Genomic DNA, 19,689 nt, shown 5'->3' with positions numbered 1-19,689 from the left:
CTGGTATTAATCCCATTTCACAGGTGTGGAAAGTAAGGCTCAGAAAGGTAAAGCAACCTGCCCAAAGTCACACAGCTGTTCAGTGGCAGAGCCAAGACTAGGGGACCGGGTTCCGCTCTCCCAGTTCAGAGCTCTCTGAGCTCTGAGATTTCTGAGCAGGGGCTGAGGGATGGGAGGTGTGGAGGACAGGATCTCTCCCTGTGGATTTTGGGACTGCCCTCGAGTGACTGAGGAGGGGGCCAGGTTCTCAGGGGCACATGAGCCCTCAGGAGAGGGGAGGAGGGTGAGAGCACTGTCAGGGGTCAAGGTGTTGGTTGGGGTTAGGGTAGGGGAGCATCACAGAAGATAATCAATTCCCAGGGAGGATCCAAGGGGCCGCCTGACGTCATGCTTTGGGCAGGGCTCTGGGGAGTCAGGAAGTGTGCTGTTTAGTGGAAGAGACATACATAGGAAACAGTAAACTAATGACACAAATACCGTTAACAGTAACTACATAGTACCTAATAATTACTTACTTATGCCGGTACTGCTTTAAGTTCTCACAAAAACCACGAAAAAGATCTATTATTAGCCCCATTTTAGAACTGAGGAAACTGAAGCACATAGAAGGAAAGTAAGTTGTCCAGAGTCACACAGCTGGGCAAAGGAGGGGTTAGGATTTGAACTGGAAGTTGGAGCCCAGAGTCCAAACTCTCAAGAGCTCCACTTACTTCTAGCATATTCACTGAGCACCTGCTCTGGGCCAGACCCTGTGCTGGGAGCCAGAATGAAGATGACAGGCCAGGGCTCCGTGGCACGGTGGGATGGGGGAGAGCAAGCAGCCAGGCTGGGCTTGGGCTCTGGTAGGGGAAGTGTGGGCCCTGTGGGAGAACCCTGATGGGGGCAGGCACCCAAGGTGAGTCTGCACAGGATGAGGAGTCCGAGACACATAAGGGAGAGCAGGAGTGAGACCGTAGGTGGAGGGGAGGGTGCTCCAGGCAGAGGAGTGGTCAGCACCAAGGCCTCCAAGCACCTCAGCGCCTCCGAAGCCCTGTAAGGGCATCAGAGTTAAAGGGCTCCTGCCCCCCAAGGGTGGGTGGGGGCAGCTTGCAGGAGGGCCGGCCTGGAGGGCGGCGGGCGCCCATTTCAGAACTGTACGCCAAAGAAAGGGTGCCTGGGGTCAGGCAGGAAAAGCCGGGGATTTTACAGAGTCTGGGTAAGTGACTGAGGACAGTGACCGGCCGGGAAGGGGCGCACGTGGCGGAGGTGTGCGTGCCTGAGTGACGGGAGACGTCTAGGTGGGAGAGTCACACCCTGGAAGAGCTGGCGGGGGTGGGGGTGCTGACGGGGCTGGACTCGTGCAGAGCCCAACGCACTCGGCCTGGGGCCCAGGAAGGCGGCTCGGGGCTCGGGTCCCGGCCAGGCGAGGGTGCCCCTGCGCCTGGGACAGAGCCGGGTGGAAGGAGCCTGCACGAGTTCGGAAGGCCACTCTGGCCTTTTGGGGAAGCGGTGGACGCGGGCAGGGAGAGGGGTGGGGAGGCTGCTGCAGAGCTCCGCAGAGGTGGCGAGGCAGGCCTAGAGCAGGCGGCTCGAATCCGAGCCGTGGATGGAGAGCTGTTAGAGGGGGGAGAACTCCGAGCCCAGAGCGATGGCCGTTCGTGGTGGGGGTTAAAAGCCCCCTGGCTGTCGGATTTTAGTTCGAGGCAGATGCTGCCACTCCCTAGCGATGAGACAGAGGGCAAGTTACTTAACCTCTCTGAATCTCAGTCTTCTCATCTGTAAAGTGGAGCTGATGATATAGCTCATGTGGTATATTTCACAGGGCCGTTGTGAAGACTGAGGCAATGTGAGCGCAGGGGCCTGGTATTCAGTAAGTCCCAAGTAAACTGTGGCGGTTATTATTCTGTAGTTTAGGCTGTTTTGCAAACATTTAATTGTGGAGGAAAGAGCCTTTCGGAGGGGCATAAAAAACCTTGGGTTCTGGTCCTAGACGCTCCCTCACAAGCTGGGAGGCTTTGGGGAGAAGTTCCCTGGGCTTCTAGGTCCTGTCCCTATTATGGGGACACTAATAACTCCCACACCGGACCTGGGGTAGAGCAGATGGGACAGTGTGTGAGCAGGATCTGTGACCCACTGGGAGGGGCTGCGCTGGAGGGTCAGTCCAGCTGGCACATGGGCTTCCCCTGGACAGGCAGGGCTGCCAGATCTTAGCCCCTGCCCCCACCATGGATTCCCTTCAGGGATTTCTTTATCTGCTGTGGAATGCAGCCATGTTAGGCCACTGGGAAAAATGTTTCTCACACTCTTAGTATCAGCAATCCCTTAATGGGTCTTGTGCTCACACACCAACCTCCAAGTTTAAGCAAATTTTAAAAGATCATTGTATTTCTAAAATAATACAAAATGTAACTTTGCAAAAGTAACATGAAGGATAGGACTTCCCTGGTGGCTCAGTGGTTAAGAATCCGCCTGCCAATGCAGGGGACACAGGTTCGAGCCGGGAAGATCCCACGTGCCACGAAGCAACTAAGCCCGTGAGCCACAACTACTGCGCTCTAGAGCCCCCTGCGTCACAACTACTGAAGCCCGCGCGCCTAGAGCCCGTGCTCCACAACAAAGAGAAGCCACTGCAATGAGAAGCCCGCGCACTGCAACGAAGAGTACCCCCTGCTCACCGTTACTAGAGAAAAGCCTGTGCGCAGCAGCAAAGACCCAACGCAGCCAAAATTAAATAAATTTATTTTTTTAAGTAATATGAAGGATAAATGTTTCTTATCAGTGAGATAGGATTCTGTCTGAAAATTTCTACCAGTGTATCTATGCTCTGTGTGACAATAAGGTGCAATGAGTTCTCACATCCTGTCAATTTCTTTTCTTACTCTTTATTTGTACTAAATTAGAAAATCCTAAACCACAATTATAGGTCATTAGAAATGGCAGCAAATGTTTGGTGGCTGTCAGATGGTCGTGGATTCAAACCAAACAAGAATCCATAAATCACAGAGCTGTTTCTCCCTGAAGACTGTTTTCCACTCTCTTGGACACTAGGTCAACAGGTACAAAGTTTCCAAAAGTTAGAAGACAAGACTATATCACCTTGAGAAACAGAGAGGTTGACAAACAGAGCCATAACCCTCTCTTTGGTTGAATCTGACTCTGGAAAGAATTCTTTAAATTCTGAGGTAATATTTGGATGTGGTTTTTAAATAATCTTAATAATATGTCACTGATTCCTTTCTCCTGCTCAGAAACAAAAATCACCAAGTGTTAAGAAAGAACCAGACTCTCATAATGGAGCAGTCACAATGCAGTTTGGTTTTAAGAAATTCTGTTAACTTGATACTCATCAGTAAATGTAATAATCTGGTGATTTCTGGGCAATACAGATGTTGAACAGACTGCCATCTGAGCAGGACATATAAGATCTTAGAAGTGGTCTTGAGTGGCATTATCAATGCCATGAAAAATGGCTTTATCTCATCATTCTTTTCAAAACTCCTCGTGGGAACCTTTTCCTTCCACAGCTAGACTATCTTAGGGTGGAAACGTGGGCTCTTGAACTTGCCATCCTTGTCTTCGCATAGGATGCTGAGAAGTATTCTCAGTGAACGGGATTGGATCATAGTCACAATTTTTAGTATTTCCCTCAACTCTATATTGGGTAGGACAGAGATCCAGAATAACAGTAATTTAAACAAGACAGCAATTTATTTCTTTTCCATCTAAAAGTCCAGAGACAAGTAGTCCAGTGCTAGGAAGGTGGTTCTTCTGTATTAGCTTGTCCAGAAACCCAGGCTCTTTCTGTCTTGCTGTTGTGCCACCCTTAAGACTTGCCCTCATCTGCATGCTCCAAGCTGGCTCACCAAGACATGAGATTCCAGGCAGTAGCTGGAGGAAAGTGGGTGGGAAGGCATGTCCCTATAAGGACCGGAAAGTCATACTTCAGCTCACATCCCTTTGGCCAGACATTGTTGCATGACCACATCTAGCTGAAAGAAAGGATGGGAAATGTAGTTTTTATTCTGAGGGGTCATGTATCCAGCTAAAAATTGGGAATACAATTACTGTGAGAGAGAAGGGGAAAGGGATATTGGCGGGGGGGCAATAGCTGGCATTGCCAAAATGCTGGTGAAAGTTCAGGAAACAGATAGGAATTGGCTTTCAAGAACAACTTCTTTCATCCTTGGAGGAGTGCCTTTCCTGATGCTCCCAGCAGTGACTGCCAAACAATCCTTTCAATGCATATCATGCTTCACAAAATGATCACTTAAGCAAGGAATCTTTTTTTCCTGAAGCAGGGGCTTTAAGCGATACAGCTAAAAGTTATCAAATGCTTTTCTCTGATATATGAGCTACACATATGCTAAGAGTGTTTGGACTCTGCACATCATTGATTTTAACCAACTTCATACACATGGGTCACCTCTCTTTTGAAAAGAGAGATGAGATAAAACTATTTCTTCAAGTCATTGGTTATGCCACTTGAGACCAGTTCTAAGATCTCAAGCAGCTTGTTCAGATGCCAATATGTTCACTACCTGTGAGAGTCCAAACCTAAACTTAGGAGACCCAAAATTTACGATTTTATTGAAGAGTATAAGATAGAAGGATTGGGCTTCACTCGTGGTGCAGTGGTTAAGAATCCACCTGCTGATGCAGGGGACATGGGTTCGAGCCCTGGTCTGGGAAGATCCCCTATCCACGGAGCAACTAAGCCCATGCACCACAACTACTGAGCCTGTGCTCTAGAGCCCGCGAGCCACAACTACTGAAGCCCACACGCCTAGAGCCCGAGCTCCGCAGCCATTGAAGTCACAATGAGAAGCCCGCGCACTGCAACAAAGAGCAGCCCCTGCTCACCGCAACTAGAGAAAGCTGCATGCAGCAACAAAGACCCAATGCAGCCAAAAATAAATAATAAAATAAATGAATAAATTTATTTTAAAAAAAAGATAGAAGGATTTATTAAAACCAAACTACTTTCTCATAACGCATGCCATTGATATTATGTGATGCCCAACACTGTCATTTGATGAAGGAAATTTGCCAAAAGCTGGTTCTGCATGCTCTCTGAGAAAAATGTGTGTCCTTAATAACACAGCTGTTTTACAAGCTTCTCAGATAGCGTTACTTGTATCTGTGTTTTACTAAGAGGAATGCAATTTTAAATGCTGCCTACGTAGTTTTGTTTTTCTTCCTGCCTTTAGTGGGGGAAAAAATCCATCAGTTTTGTCCTGGAAAGCTTATTTTACTTTTGCTCCGGAAAAAAAAAAAAAAAAAGAAGGCTCTACTGGTTTACCAGAAAGGCCACTGTGCTCTGTTTGAAAGCGATATGAAAGACTTCATGGCTTTATGCCACTATTTGACAAAGTTTCATAACACACAACACGCTGGGGATTACGATGGGATGGAGAGCCAGTCCGATGAAGTCCAGTGCTGGTATTCAACATCATACTAGTCACACGTTTCTTTCTCAGTTGCTTGTGTGAAATCATCATACATGTCTGAGTTCTTAGAGATTTACATTTTTTTTGGAACCAGAATCTTCACTATTTACTTTTGTAACACTGTTCTCAGTTGTAGTATTTGGGTTACTAGTTTCATCACTTTTCTTCAGCTTTAATAAGCCACTTTTTTTTTTTTACATCGTTATTGGAGTCTAATTGCTTTACAGTGGTGTGTTAGTTTCTGCTTTATAACAAAGTGAATCAGTTATACATACACATATGTCCCCATATCTCTTCCCTCTTGCGTCTCCCTCCCTCCCACCCTCCCTATCCCACCCCTCCAGGCGGTCACAAAGCACCGAGTTGATCTCCCTGTGCTATGCGGCTGAATAACTCACTTTTGAACCGCTAACTTATTTGAGTTGAGGACACTACACGTCACAAATTCATAACCAAAAACCCATAAAGGGTATTAAAAACATATTGCCTGAGACAAACGGCCAAGATTGATCAACCAAATTCAAACCTTGTGTCGTGTACAATGTTGAAGAATGTGACAGTTACTAAGAACATAATGGGACTGCGGTGAAAATCTTAATTTTGCAATTCAAATTTATGAGTAAAATAATTCCATTCTTTCTTCTTTGGAAACCTCCAACACCTATGGACCACTGATGGGGAAAACACAGGTTATATCCTCAAGGAAACCCAATCTTGTGGGGAGACACAGTCCCTGTCCTCAGGGAGCCCTACGTCTGAACGAGGAGACGTACTCCTACTTTTAATGGAAGGGATACTGCTTTCTCCCCCAGTGCGAAGAGGGAGGCAGGTCACATCTCAGACATGCAGACTGGTGATAGCAAGACTGGTCTTCGGGGCTCCCCTGGTGGCGCAGTGGTTGAGAGTCCGCCTGCCGATGCAGGGGACACAGGTTCGTGCCACGGTCTGGGAGGATCCCACGTGCTGCGGAGCGGTTGGGCCCGTGAGCCATGGCCGCTGAGCCTGCGCGTCCGGAGCCTGTGCTCCGCAACGGGAGAGGCCACAACAGTGAGAGGGCCACGTATCACAAAAAAACAAAACAAAACAAAACAAAAAAAAGACTGGTCTTCGCACTAATGGACAGGAAGAGCCTGGAAGGCTTGAGGAAAAGAGGACTGTGGTCCTTTGCAGAGAGAAGACCACTAGGAAGGGTCCTGTGACAGAGCTGATGGGTGCCCTGGAAGTGGGCCCGGCTCAGACATGGATGTCCACTCTGATGATGGGTGCCCAAGTCCCTGATCCATTGTCTCCACAGCGGCTGATAGCAGCTGACAAGCAGTGAAGGGACAGGGAAAGACAGGAGACAGAAAGATACACACAGAGAGATGGATATGGAGAGAATCAGCCAGAGGTGCCAGGAGAAGATCTGAGCTAGAGAGAAACAGAACAGATAGAAGCGGAAGACCAAAATGAAGGCAGAAGCAGAGGCGTCCCTACCCTCGGCCCTGCCCCCCGCCAAGCCCCGGCGCCCCGCTGGTCTACTCCATTTCCATCTTCCTGCCTCTGAGCTCCCATCCAGGCTTTGGCATCACCTCACTAGGTGTCCGATGCAAACCAGAACCAAGATTCACATGTCCTAGGTCACTGCGGGGGACGCTGTCTGGGAAGGAAGGAGAGCGAGAGTGGACCTAGCCCCCATCTACCATGTGGTACTGGCAGGACCAGGTGGGTGAGGCCGGGGGCACCTGGACTTTGTTCACCTCTGTGTGCCTAGGGCCTGGCACAGTGCTGGGCCCAACAGGCCTCTCAGTAGTGGCCGCTGACTGACTGAATGGGTAGTACCCAGTCAGTATAGAGGATGGGCTATAGCATAGCACTGAGAGCCTGGATTCAAATCTCTTCTGTAACTGCCTACCTGTGTGACCCTGAGCAAGTTACTTGACCTCTCTGAGCCTCAGTTTCCTCATCTGTAAATGAGGATAAGGATGTTAACAGAACCTACATCATAGGATTTTTGGAGCCATTCAGTGAGCTACTATCTGGCATACAGAAAATGCCAAGTAACTCTTAGCCTGTATCATGGGGGTGCATCATGAGTAGCATTTTTCTGTGTCTATTACATGCATGTGTGTGTGCTCGGTGGGGATGTGGTGTGTCTGGGGGGCTGCTTCTGGGCTGGGTGACAGTGTGGGAGGCGGGTAGTGTAGTGGGATGCGAAGAGGGCTAACTCTGTGGCCAGAGTCACAGCTTTCCCACTTCCTCGCTGGGGGGGTCCCCAGCAAGGGGCTTCCCCTCACCTACAGGTTGGGTATTAAACCTTCCTTGGGGGGGTTGTCAGTGAGGGGGAGCAAAGTGCCACTTGAGACACGATTGAGGACTGTAATCCTTCCCGGTGTTATACGTGGTCTAGCGGCTGTGTTGATTTGCAAGTAAGGGACACGGGAGGTGACAAACAGAAGACTGATCAGGCTGTTGGAGCACGTGGGTCCCTCTGAGCTTTAGGAAGGGGGTTTGGGGCAATGCCTTGACCCTTCTGGGTCTCAGGTCCTCCATCTTAATAGAGGTATTAAGACTGACCTCCCAGAGCTGCTGTGAGGATTAGATGGGGTGACGTGTGTGGTGCCGTCAGCCTACAACTGTTCCTCGGCAGAGGGAGGGAGATGGCACCGCTAGAGTACTTTCCAGCTGGTGCCTGCGGTCCATTTCCAGCCATGTGATGCTATGGTTTTGATTTTGATTTATTTATTTATTTTTTTGTGGTACGCGGGCCTCTCACTGCTGTGGCCTCTCCCGTTGCGGAGCACAGGCTCTGGACGCGCAGGCTCAGCGGCCGTGGCTCACGGGCCCAGCCGCTCCGCGGCATGTGGGATCCTCCCGGACTGGGGCACGAACCCGTGTCCGCTGCATCGGCAGGCGGACTCTCAACCACTGTGCCACCAGGGAAGCCCGATGCTATGATTTTTAGCCTACATGCACACAGATGAAGTATATGTGTTTGTGCAAATAGCCACTTCTTCACACTGTGGGGAGTGCCCCTTGGCATCCATCCTGGGTCTCTTAGACCTGGCGAGAATAGTGGTTAAGCCAGTGAGCTCTGGAGCCAGGCTGCCTGAGTCTGAATCCCAGCTCAGCCATGTCCTAGCTCTGTGACTTCAGGCAATTGACTTAGCCTCTCTGTGCCTCTCTTTCCTCTCCTGAAATTCGAGACAATAATAGCACCCACCTCAGAGGGTTTTGTGAGCAGAACATTAGTTCAAATGCATGCTTATGGCATCGCCTGGTACAGATGTTTGCTGTTATTCCCAGGTCGAGCTGGGCCTGAGGGCTGTGCTCCGCTGCACAATTCCCACGCCTTTCCTGGCCAACAGATAGCTCATCCCCTGGAATAGTCCTTTCCGAGCTCTGACCAGTCTCCCTCAGGCAGGAGTTCCTAGAAGGGTGCAAGATGGGGCAACATGGCCAGTGCAAGCTGCGAAAATAATCACGCTTCCAGGGAGGCCCCAGGAGGGACAGACATTTTGGAAAGTGAATGTTTATGAAGCTCAGCTCCGGGGCGGGGGGCGGCGCAGGGCGGGGGACAGCGCAGGGCGGGAGAAGCAGGAGCCTCTCTCTAATCCTCTCCCTTCTCATCCTCCCTCCCACGGGACCTCAGAACAGCCAAGGGACCTGAGGGGGTGGTGGGAGTGGTCTTTGGCAGGGTCAGAGGTCTGACACTCTGAGGTTCAAATCTCATATCTCACTGTTCCTTCCTGCCCTTGCCCTGCCAGTGACATCAGGAGGAGAGACCGCAAAGGGGCAGGAGGGCAGGGCGGTGTGATGGGAGTGAGGGAAGAAAGCAGCTGTCAGAGATGTAGGGGGGCTGCTGCGCCCAAAGGAAGCAGGAGGCCATGTGCACGTGCAAAGGGGAGTATATGTGAGTGTGTGAATGGGTGTGTGTGAGAGAGAGCCACGTGAGTTGGTGGGTACAGGTGAGTGCATGTGTGAGTGCCTGCGTGTCTGACTGGGAAGAGAACCGTAGACCAACCTCACCAGCAGGGACTTTTTCAGTCCAGACTCCTATTTTACAGATGAGGAAACTGAGGCTCAGCAGTGGGAAGTGAAAAAAGGCCCAAAGTCACTAGGCAAGTCAGGTCCTAGACCCCGGTCTCTAGACAACGAATCCAGGGCTGAGAAGGAGATGGGGGAAGGTGGGGGCCAGCAGACACATTTGAAAGGGGAGGATTGGAGACTTTTCTGACTCCAGCCCTTCCCCTCCAGCTCCTGTCCACCGCCAGCTGTTTCTTCAGGCTGGAGAAGGAGGCAGGACAGGGCTGCCCAGGAGAAGAAGGAGGGGAGGAGGGGGCCGGAGGCGGCTTTGCAGGGTGCGGGCGCCCCGGGGGAAGGGTCCAGGCACCGGCCCCCTCCTTCCCTGCAGACGCGGACTCCCCAGCTCAGCCGGGCCGTGTGGTCCTTGGGGCCCTCGGCAGTGGCAGCGGCCTCTCTCCAGCTCTCTTGCCAGACCCAGCCTCCAATGCGGGGAGGGCCTTCCAGAAAGAGCCTGGGGGGGCTTCCCAGCTTGGCAAAGCTGAGCCCTAAACTGTAGGAGAGGAGCAGCCTAAGCCCACCAAAGTCCTGGCCTTCCCCTACCTGCCCCTCCTGTTTCCCCACCTGGGAAAGGGAGAAAGGACAAGAAATTCGATCTGTGTGTGATGTGCGAGGTGGCGTCCGGGGGAGTCCTTTAAGCCTCTCCTCCCAGCACTGGCGGAGCAGGGCCTCCCTCCCACTCCTCCAGAGCCCCCTGCCCGGGAGGGGCTCCCTCTGCCCTTCGTCTGGGGGAGGATGGGAAAGACGGTCCACGCCGGCGTTGACGCTACAGCCAGAGCAGGCGCTCCCGATGACTCACAGGCCCGGAACGCCTTGGAGAGAGGCAGCCGCGGCGGGGCAGCCCCCTGTTCAGCTGGGGCCGCTGGAGAGGAGCCAGGGCCTGGGGGGCGGGGAGGCGAGGGGGAGGCGGAAGGTCAAGAAGCAGAGCCCCGGAGAGGCTGCAGCCTGGAGCCAGGACTGAAGGAAAGGTCACTGAGAGGTGCCCGAGGGGAGGGGAGACAACGCGCCTCTCCACTGCCATCCTGGCCATACATCCCACTCTCTACAAGCAGGAGCGATGAAGGCTCCATAGAACAGAAGACGCCCCCGCCTGGCCTTCAGGAAACTCCCTGTCTTGAGAACCGTTTGAGAAGAGGGCCATGTCCTGCGCAACCCCTTCCTGGGTCTGAGAGTGACACCTCCGGTCCTGAGGAAGCAGGGGGGCTTCAGTGACCTCCCTTGCTGCTTACCCACTCCAACATGCTCCCCTCCATTTAGGGGCCTCTTGTTTGGGAGGGGAAACAGGCCCAGAGTGGCTTGGGGACACAGGGAACACCACTGCTCCCCCAGGTCTGCCTGACCGGGCAGAGTTCTGGGCTCAAGGGGCCTGTGTCCTTCTGCTCTTCCTCTCCCAGGCAGAAGATGCAGCTAAAGACTTCAGTCTACGTGGCAGGCAGAGGGGGGCCTGCGAGGGAGAGGAGCTGGGAATGAGGTCAGCGGGTTGGATAGGCCAGGCCGTGGCTGTGAAGGCATCTGGGCTGCAGCAGTCTGGAAGGTAGGGGCCCCTGGGCCAGGCCACTCCCAGACCCAACCCGCCGTCCACCCGCCCACCACGGCCTCTTTCCCGTCTGCCGCTCCTCCCCTCTCTGCAGCCCGCACTCCGCCCAGGCCAGATGGTTCACATCAAGCATCTTCCATGTGGCAGTTCCACCCTGCCCACCATGCTCCCTTCCCCCTCTAGCCACATGGCTCAGTGTAGGGTTGGGAAGCAACTCTCTTGCCTGGCCCCCCCCCACCCCAGGTCGGGGTGGGATCCCTGTATCGTATCCCTGTATCATGTTAACCTACCCCCCAATCCCAGCTGCTTCCCTGGCCCCTCCAGCTCCTGTCCCCCACGCCTTCCCCCCACCCCACCGCCTTCTTGAAGTACATCAGAGATCTTACCTTTAATCCCTTAATCTCAGCTGTGTGACTTTAAGTAGGCCACTTCCCTTCTCTGGGCCTTGGTTTTCTCCTCTGCAAAGAAGGGAGGACAGGGCAGAATAAGCTCAAAGTTTCCTTCCAGCTGAACATCTATTGTTCTATGATATTCCCACCTTGAAACTATAAGGCTCTGGACCTAGTGGAAATTGAACACCAACTTTGGAGGGGTCATCTGGTCTACCTCTTTGCCTGTGCCCAAGCCATATTTTCTTGTTGAGCCGAGATCCACAAATCTCACTCACTTACCTTGCACATCCTCCTCCTCCCATGGGCCGCAGCCTTCTAAATTGAGTTTGTCTGCTGTCAAGGTGTAGGTTCTCTGGACAAGTCCTTGGCAAAAGGCTCACAACCATACCTTACTCAAAAGCAGTAACTGGCTCTCTATGGCCACCAAATTGTTTATGAATTTCTCTCCTTGAATTCCAAGCCTCTAGAAGTTGGCCCCAGCCTATTATTATTATTATTATTATTTTTTTTTTTTTTTTGCGGTACGCGGGTCTCTCACTGTTGTGGCCTCTCCCGTTGCGGAGCACAGGCTCCGGACGCACAGGCTCAGCGGCCATGGCTCACGGGCCCAGTCGCTCCGCGGCATGTGGGATCTTCCTGAACCGGGGCACGAACCCACGTCCCCTGCATCGGCAGGCAGACCCTCAACCACTGCGCCACCAGGGAAGCCCCCAGCCTCTCTCTTATAGCCTTCTCTTCCACATCTCCTCTGCCCAAGGTGCGTTCTCTCTCTCTCTGTATGTGTGTGTGTGTGTCAGCCTTCCCAGGTTTGGGGATGCCTTCCCTCCCATTCCAACCTTGCATTTCAAACCCTCCCAGGCCCAGATCAAAAGCACACACTCCTCCAGGAAACCTCCCTTGTCTCCCACTGGCATCCTCATCATCCCTTGCAGCTCTCTGGAGGCTTCCATTTACCTTGCTGGATAAGGAGGTCTTATTACTACCCTATTTCACAGATTGGGAAATGAGGTTTAGAGAAATGAGGTAACTTACTCAAAATCACACAGCCAGTGCTGCCTCGGGTGAGAGGCATTTTGGGGTTTATTTTATTCCCCTTCCTGCACTCTCTGAGGGCAGAAGCTGTTGTCCCAGAGCTCTCCCCAATGCAAGGCTGGCCCCAGGAGGTCTGCAGTAACCATGCACTGAATAGAATTGACTAGAGTGTCTGCCACAGGCAGCAATCTCAGGATCATCTTCCCTAAACAGGGTCCCTGTCCAGCCTCCTCTCTTCCAGGGCACCATACCATTCAGTCTCCCTGGTCAGAAGAACAGGAGTCATCCCTGCTGATCACCACCACACTCCCTCATCCAATCTAATCCCAATGCCTATAAATTCTGCCTCCCAAACCCCTCTTGAATCCACCCCCTTCTCTATCTTTATGCTCTTCCACCTGGTCCGGACTCTCATCAGCTCTCACCTGGGCACCTGCAGTAGCCACTCTCCATCACAGCCATCTTTCAGTACCTGCTCCCCTGAGTGACCATGGTGACCTTTGACAAATGCAGACCTGATTGTGACCGTCCCTGCTTCAGACCCTCTACTGGGGCCCAAAGCTGTAAGGACAAAGACTAAAACTCCTGATGTGGCTTCTTTGGCCTGCCTGGCCTTTGCTTCCCGTGCTCCAGCCACACTGTCCTTCTCTGGATTTTATTAGCATCTAGAACTTGCCATGCTCCCTCCTGCCTGAGATGCCTGCCACTCAGAGCTCTGTGTTCCTTTCCTTCCTAACCTTTACGGTTGCAATTACATGTTTATTTACATGACTTCATTCATGTCTGTCTCTACTAGACATAAGCTCCATGAGAACAGGCACTGAGTGCCCAGTGCCTAGCAAAGTGCCTGGCGTATAAGGATGCTGAACGAATGATTCTGGATCCTTCCTGTGTCCAAGCCAGACTCTGTCCAAAGGGGTGGGGTCCACCCTTGCTCACCTTCCCCTCCAGGCAACTCCAGAATCCCAGGTTTGCCCAGAGGAAGAACTGGTGGCTGACGTAGACGAGGAAAGACACCAGATATCTGTGGCTGGGGATTCCTTGTGGGAAGACGGGAGTGGAGGTGAAGTAAGAAGATCAGGACTTGGACAGGTGCCTCTGGCTCACACAGGCTGCCCCTTCATTCTTTTTTTTTTTTTTTTTTTTCAAATCCAAGCGTCAAAGAAACCTTTGCATCTAGCCCCTGAACACTGCAACCAGACAGCCGGTGGTGATGCAAGCCTTACCCCACCTTGATCCCCCCTCCCCTAGACTGCTGAAGCTCTCTCCTCTGGTGGAGAGCATGCACGCAGGAGACAGCCACCACCCCCCAGGAATGGATGGAGCACCGGAGATGCCAGAAGAGAATATGAGAGAAACAAGAGGGAGGGAGAAGCAGTGTGTGGTGGAGGGGTGGGCCAATGGGACAGAGGCAGAGGAGAGAAAGAAAAGAACGAAGAAAAAGAAGAAAAATAGGTGAAGAGGAAAAAGGTTAAAAGGTGGGGGGAGATAAAGGAACAGAAAAAAGAAAAGAAGCAGGGGATGGGGTAAAACAAGGGCAGAGGTGAACCAAGCCAGAAAGGGGAAAGTAACAATTCAATTGATTCACTCACTCAGCCTTTAACAAGAATTGACTCTGTCTTCAGACACCGCAAATGGGTCCAGTGATCTGATGATGACCTTGACAGGTCCCTGCCTGGGGAGCTCACACTTCGGCAGGAAAGATGGGCTTTGACCCCTCACTTGTGATCACAAGAGTGGACACTAGGACTGTGGCCCCCAAGCCTGACAACATCCCCATCCAGCACATTATTCTCACTTGGGACCTGGCTGCAACCTGGTGGGGCTGGAGTGGGCCTGGGGAGTCCTAATGCCACCTAAGGACCATGCTCCATCCCTTCTCTCCCAGCCTGTCCCAGCTCCTTCCCTGGCTCCTGTGCCCCAATTTCTCCCTCTTGGCCTGGGGTGGGGGGGGTCCTGGAGAATGTGACGGGATCTGCAGGACTAGAAAGGAAGCTTTCTCTTTAAGAGCATGGACTGAGGGTTCGCTCTAGAAGAAAATGAAGTGGAGGCAGGGACTGGATGTGGATATTTGAGAAGAGGAAGATGGAAAAAGTCACCCTGAAAAAGAGCTCTAGAGAAAGAAGCCGAGTCCCATGAGACAGAAAGAGGAGGGAGGCCAGGGACAAAAAGACAGACAAGAGTGGGGTGGGGGGATGTCAGGAAAGGAAGGAAAAGAGAAGGAAGGAGGGAGGGAGGATGAGGCATCTTACAGCTCTCCTCCCTTCAGAGCTAAACTCCTCCCTTCGAGCTAAACCCCTCCCCTTCAGAGCTAAACTCCTCCCCTGAGCTGTGTGCACTCTGACCCCGTTTCCGGGCCTCCCACTCACTCCTCGGCCGGCTCCAGCCCAGCCAGGTTCCTCGTCTGTCACTCCACCAAAACAGCTCACACTTGGGGCACCAATCACTGCCATGTTGCTTAACGCAGTGACCATTTTACTCCCTATCATACTAAGTCTCTCTGCAACATATAGCTCTCCCTCCTTCTAGAACAATCTTCCCCCCGCATACAGGACACCCCCAGTCCTCTCCTCCTGGCCCTCCTACTTCTCCCACTCTCGTCCTGTCTCCTGTGCAGGCTCCTCCTTCCCTTCCCAACCCTTAAACCCTGAGGGTCCTCAAGGCTCAGTCCTAGCCCTTCATATCCCCCCCCCCGCTCCGTACTTTCTCGGGAGATAACTCCGTCCACACCATCACCCTATGGAGGCGGGGGTCCCACATGTGTCTCTCCTCTGGACTCCAGACTCAGATACCTAAGGGTTCCCTCCATGTGTCTGACTGGGTGTCTCATAGGCACCTAACACTCAACACGGACAAATTTAATTCATCATCTTCCCTCTAAACCTGGAAAGGATGAAGAGATGAAGGGAAATCTCAGGCCAAAGGACTTGGGTTGAGGCTGAGGCATAGAAAGCTGTGCCTGGAATCTAAGGCCCCAAAGACCCAGAAAGTGCAATGCTGAGGAAAAGGAAGAAGAGAGAACCACCCCCCCCCGCCCCGCTCCTGGGGTCTGTCCCCAGCTCTGCCTGCAGGGGTCCTCAATACAAACCGTGCGGGCTCCCTGATGGGGACACATGGAGACCCCGTTCTTTCCTGCAGGCTCACTCTTACACCCCCTGCCCTTCCCTGTCCTCAACCCCTCTCCCAGGGACCCTCCCAGTCTGGGGCAGGGCATTCTGAAGGGTCAGATCAGGGAAGGAGGGCAACGGAACCTCAGCAGGGGGACCAGAGAGCTGGAAAGGGCTGACCAAACTGCTCACCAGGTACACCAACACCTGGGCTGCCTCTTCTCTTTTACCAGACACCATGCAGTCCAGACCGGGACTTGAGGGGCTCCGGGGGGAGGGGGAGCTGGGGAGCACAGGCGCATTGAGGGAGGGCACTTGGGGAAATTTGGAGAAGGAGCGAACTCAGAGCTCAGCACTTTCTTCCTTCTGTTTTTCTTCTTGAGGAATTTTTTTCCCCTAAGTGCTGATGACTTTACCATTTCTTGGGGGTGGGGGGGAGGAGATTTTGGCTTTTCCTCCCCCCACTCCAAATGCCAGACAAAGTCTTACATTCCACAAGAAGCCAGAGCTTCAGAGTTTCCTAAAGATGAGGTGGCGTCTCCTCCCCCTCCGGCCTCAGCTCCTGCTCTCCTTCCTCCCCCACCAAGTCTCAAGCCCTCAGTTCTGGCCAAGGAGGCCCAGCCAGGCTGGGAGGAGACCCCAAGCACATTCTTCCTCTCACTGTCATGCTGCAGAAATTAAAGACACATCTTGGGGCTGGGCGCCCGCCAAGCGTTTCAAGTCGAAAAGTGGCAGAGGAAGCCCTGGGCCTCAGCTCTGTGCCACGTGTAAAGGATGCTTGGAAACCTTCTGCCCACAACCCCTGGGATGGGGGTCTGAAACTGGCCATTGGGGCGGTGGCTATCGCACACCATGCGCACAAAGCCCACCCCCCAATCCTAGGGGTCGCTAAACATTCTTCAGAACCACAGGCCCATGATGTAGCAAGTCCCAGTCCGTCTCTGAGTCTTAACCTCCTTTAAGGTGGTCAAGTGAGCGCGGCCTGAACAGGGAGCATGTGGGGAGGGGGCTGTAGGTGGGAGTACTTCTGGCTGCAAAAACGCAGCAAGCGGGGAGGTGGGCAGGTCGCAGCAACCCTCACCTCCAGCCTGCGACTCTCCACCCCAGACAGCCATTCCAAAGGGGTGACCACTCTGAGGGGCAGGGCTCGTGTCCCCCGTTGGGGAGGGGGTGCTCCTTGTCCCTGACCCACACGGGAGGGGGCAGGAACTGCCATCTCAGCGCCTCAGCCCCCAGTCCTGCCCTGCAGTCGCTGGCACCAGATGGGGGCAGATGCCGGGCCACAAGTTGCTGCCACGTGGTGGGGATGATTGAGGAAGGCCCGTCGCTCCATTGCTGTCTCCAGCCCTGCCTCTCTGGAAACTCTATATTTTCCCTTTAATTATAGCCCCTGCCGTCTCCCTCTGCCGCCCCACCCGCACGGCTCATTCTGGCTGCCCACGGCCAGCCGGCCAGCCGACGTGGCTCCCTCCCCTTCTGTTCTCTTGGTCTTTTTTTTTCCTTTGCCTTCGTTGCACAAAAGCAGCTGGGGGAGGGCGTGGAGAGGGGCAGGGGGAGGCAATGGAATCTTGGATGGTTTGGGGGAGGCGGGACTCCCCACTTCCACGTTTGCAGCTCTGGAGTGGTGGGGGTGGGGCTCTGCAAAGGGATCCTCGTTGCCTTCTCTTGGGTCCACAGATTTTGGCAGGATCAGCGGCCTGGATAGATTGGGGTTGGGGTCGAGCATGGTTAGGAGGCTGGGACATAGAGAAGGGAGGACACTGGCTTCTGGAGGCATCTCCTCCAAATATAGCCTGTTGATGTTGGGGTCCCCACTGCCTTTCAGGGTGTAGATGACTCTCTCCTGGTTCCAGGGACAAAGAGCAATGCCCTGGATTTTCAGGAAAAAGGTGAGGCTGTGGGCAACATCCTCTAAAATAAGGTCACTCACCTGCAATCCCATCTCATACTCCCAAGGCAAGTCTCCCCCAGACACCCAGATTCTCCCATATGTCCCCAACCCTGAGTCCAGGTACGGACAGAGACAGATCTTTAGGCAGCCCCCAGAAGGAGAACCCTCTCTCTGGCCAAGTGCTCTCCAGCACAGGTCTCTCCCGTTTGGCTGTGCCGGGTAGAAGGGTCTCTAACCAGGGCCTGGCCACTGGCCATGACAGACCCTAACACAAGACCCTTTTCTAGGTCGCCAGTGACCACAGCCCTCCCCGTGCACACGTACTCCCCCCCCCGCCCCCCGGGGTGGACGAGTTTTAGCAATTTCCCGCCACCACACTGCTGCTCCATCACTCAACGCCAAAGCTTCCTTCTGGAGAGACCGCGCAGCCACATTTCTCAGCCAGTGCCTCAGCCTCCCCACCCCATCTCTCTCAATCATGCTGAGGTCTGGGGAGAGCATTTCACTTCATCGTGGAGCCTCGGGCATGGCCGAAGAACTGACATCCTCAAATAAAAACCCTCTTGCTAGCACCCATCCCCAAGTATCTGATCCTTAACGTCTACCAATGAGTCCCTAACTTGTTCCCCCAATATTCCTAAGTTCCATACCCCAGCCACACCAGAAGACACCCCTAAACAGGCACATCTTTTTTTTAGGTTCTCCTGCTTTAGAGGGGTGCCCAGCTGGCCTCTTCATGCCCATCCCCTAGCTCTTGCCAACGGTGTCAGGAGGGTGAATGAGGCATGGCCAGCAGGACTCCCTCCCAATCACCCCCAATCCTTCCATCTTTGAAAGGTTCCCTAACCAGCTCCCCAATTCCAGTTCCGCCCCCCAGGTCGGGGGTCCCAGGAAGAAAGCCGAAGAGGCGCCCCTACCCACTCTTTAGCCCACACTATACTGAGGACCTAGCCGCATCCCAGCGGCATCATCTCTGGCCCTGGCTGGGCTGGGGGGCTGGGGAGGCAGAACTGCGAAGGGGGGGAGGTGTGCGGTGGACTCCCTTCCCTTCCCTTCCCTCCTCCTCCCCCTCGCCGTTCTCACTCCCAAATTGGGGGCCGGGCCAGGCAACTCTGATTGGCTGGGGGACGGGCAGCCGGCTCCCCCTCTCCCAGGGGCAGGGTTCCTCCCCGCTCTCCATCAGGATGGTATAAAAGGGGCCCGGGCCGGTGGTCGGAGCAGACGGGAGTTTCTCCTCGGGGTCGGAGCAGGAGGCACGCTGAGTGTGAGGCCACGCATGAGCGGACGCTAACCCCCACCCCAGCCGCAAAGAGTCTACATGTCTAGGGTCTAGACATGTTCAGCTTTGTGGACCTCCGGCTCCTGCTCCTCTTAGCGGCCACCGCCCTCCTGACGCACGGCCAAGAGGAGGGCCAAGAAGAAGGCCAAGAAGAAGACAGTAAGTCCCAAACTTTGGGGAGTCTAGGGCTGCTTGGTATCTTGCCCTGCGTTTGGTCCCAGGGGTCCGCGACTTAAACTGAGACTCGGGATGCTCCGGAGGCTCAGGAATGGAAGGAAGTTGGTGAGGGCTCGTCCTCGGCGCCCTGGGATAGAAGGGACCGCACTCTGGGTCAGGGTGTAGATGAACGCCCCCCAGGAGTGAGAGGGGAGGATGCTGCACGGCGCGAGTTGGCACAGGAGGAGTTCTGAGCGCGCACTGTGAAGTACTGCGGGGAAAATGGGGTCTGGACGCCGGGTGGGGGGAAAGGACGTCGAAGATGGGATGGGGGCGCCGAGTTGGGAGTCTGGAGCCCAAGCTATGAGTGATCAGAAGGGCTATGAGATGATTCATAAGGAAAGATTGTTTACCCTCTCTGCAGGCTAGACAATGTTCCTGGGGCCGCGGAGGTGCTGGGCGGAGCGGGGGAGGGGGCGCGGAGCGTGGGCGGGTTGAAGGAAGAGAGTCTTCGGCGCGGACTTGGTCAGGCAGAGTCCTTGCGCCCTCTGCTGACCTACACTGGGCAGTGCGCCTCCTTGTCCAGCGCTTCCCCGCGCAGGAGCCGGAGCTCCTGCGGGAAGACCGGGATTGTTGCCCGGTGTGGACCCCACCTCTAGACCCGGAAAATAAAGTTGGAGATAGGGTAGCCCCGTCTCTAGAAGAAGTAGCCAGTCGGGGGAAATTGCTTAGTGTCGCCCGCCACCTAGTGGCCGTCTGGGTAGACGATCCGCGGTGGGCGTGGTTAACTAACTTCATTTACTGTTT

The 19,689-nt window shown here is 53.9% G+C and overlaps 1 protein-coding gene across 2 annotated transcripts in view; it reads left to right on the top strand.

Moving 5' to 3' along the window:
* The window catches only part of COL1A1 (collagen type I alpha 1 chain), a 142,282-nt gene that overhangs the window by 106,317 nt on the left and 16,276 nt on the right, over positions 1-19,689 (top strand). The window contains exon 1 of one of the 2 annotated variants that reach the window (XM_081218595.1): positions 18,651-18,885. The exons of the other annotated variant lie outside the window; for it this stretch is intronic. Coding sequence (XP_081074721.1) covers positions 18,783-18,885 — 103 coding nt within the window. The 5' untranslated portion in view covers positions 18,651-18,782. Of the gene's footprint in view, positions 1-18,650; positions 18,886-19,689 lie in introns of those variants that run through there. 2 annotated transcript variants of the gene reach the window in all.

The sequence above is a fragment of the Mesoplodon bidens genome (genome assembly GCF_964165515.1).
Source record: "Mesoplodon bidens genome assembly, chromosome: 19".
Lineage (NCBI taxonomy): Eukaryota > Metazoa > Chordata > Mammalia > Artiodactyla > Ziphiidae > Mesoplodon > Mesoplodon bidens.
The sequence above is the reverse complement of the archived record's forward strand: the minus strand, read 5'-3'. Positions and strand labels throughout refer to the sequence as shown.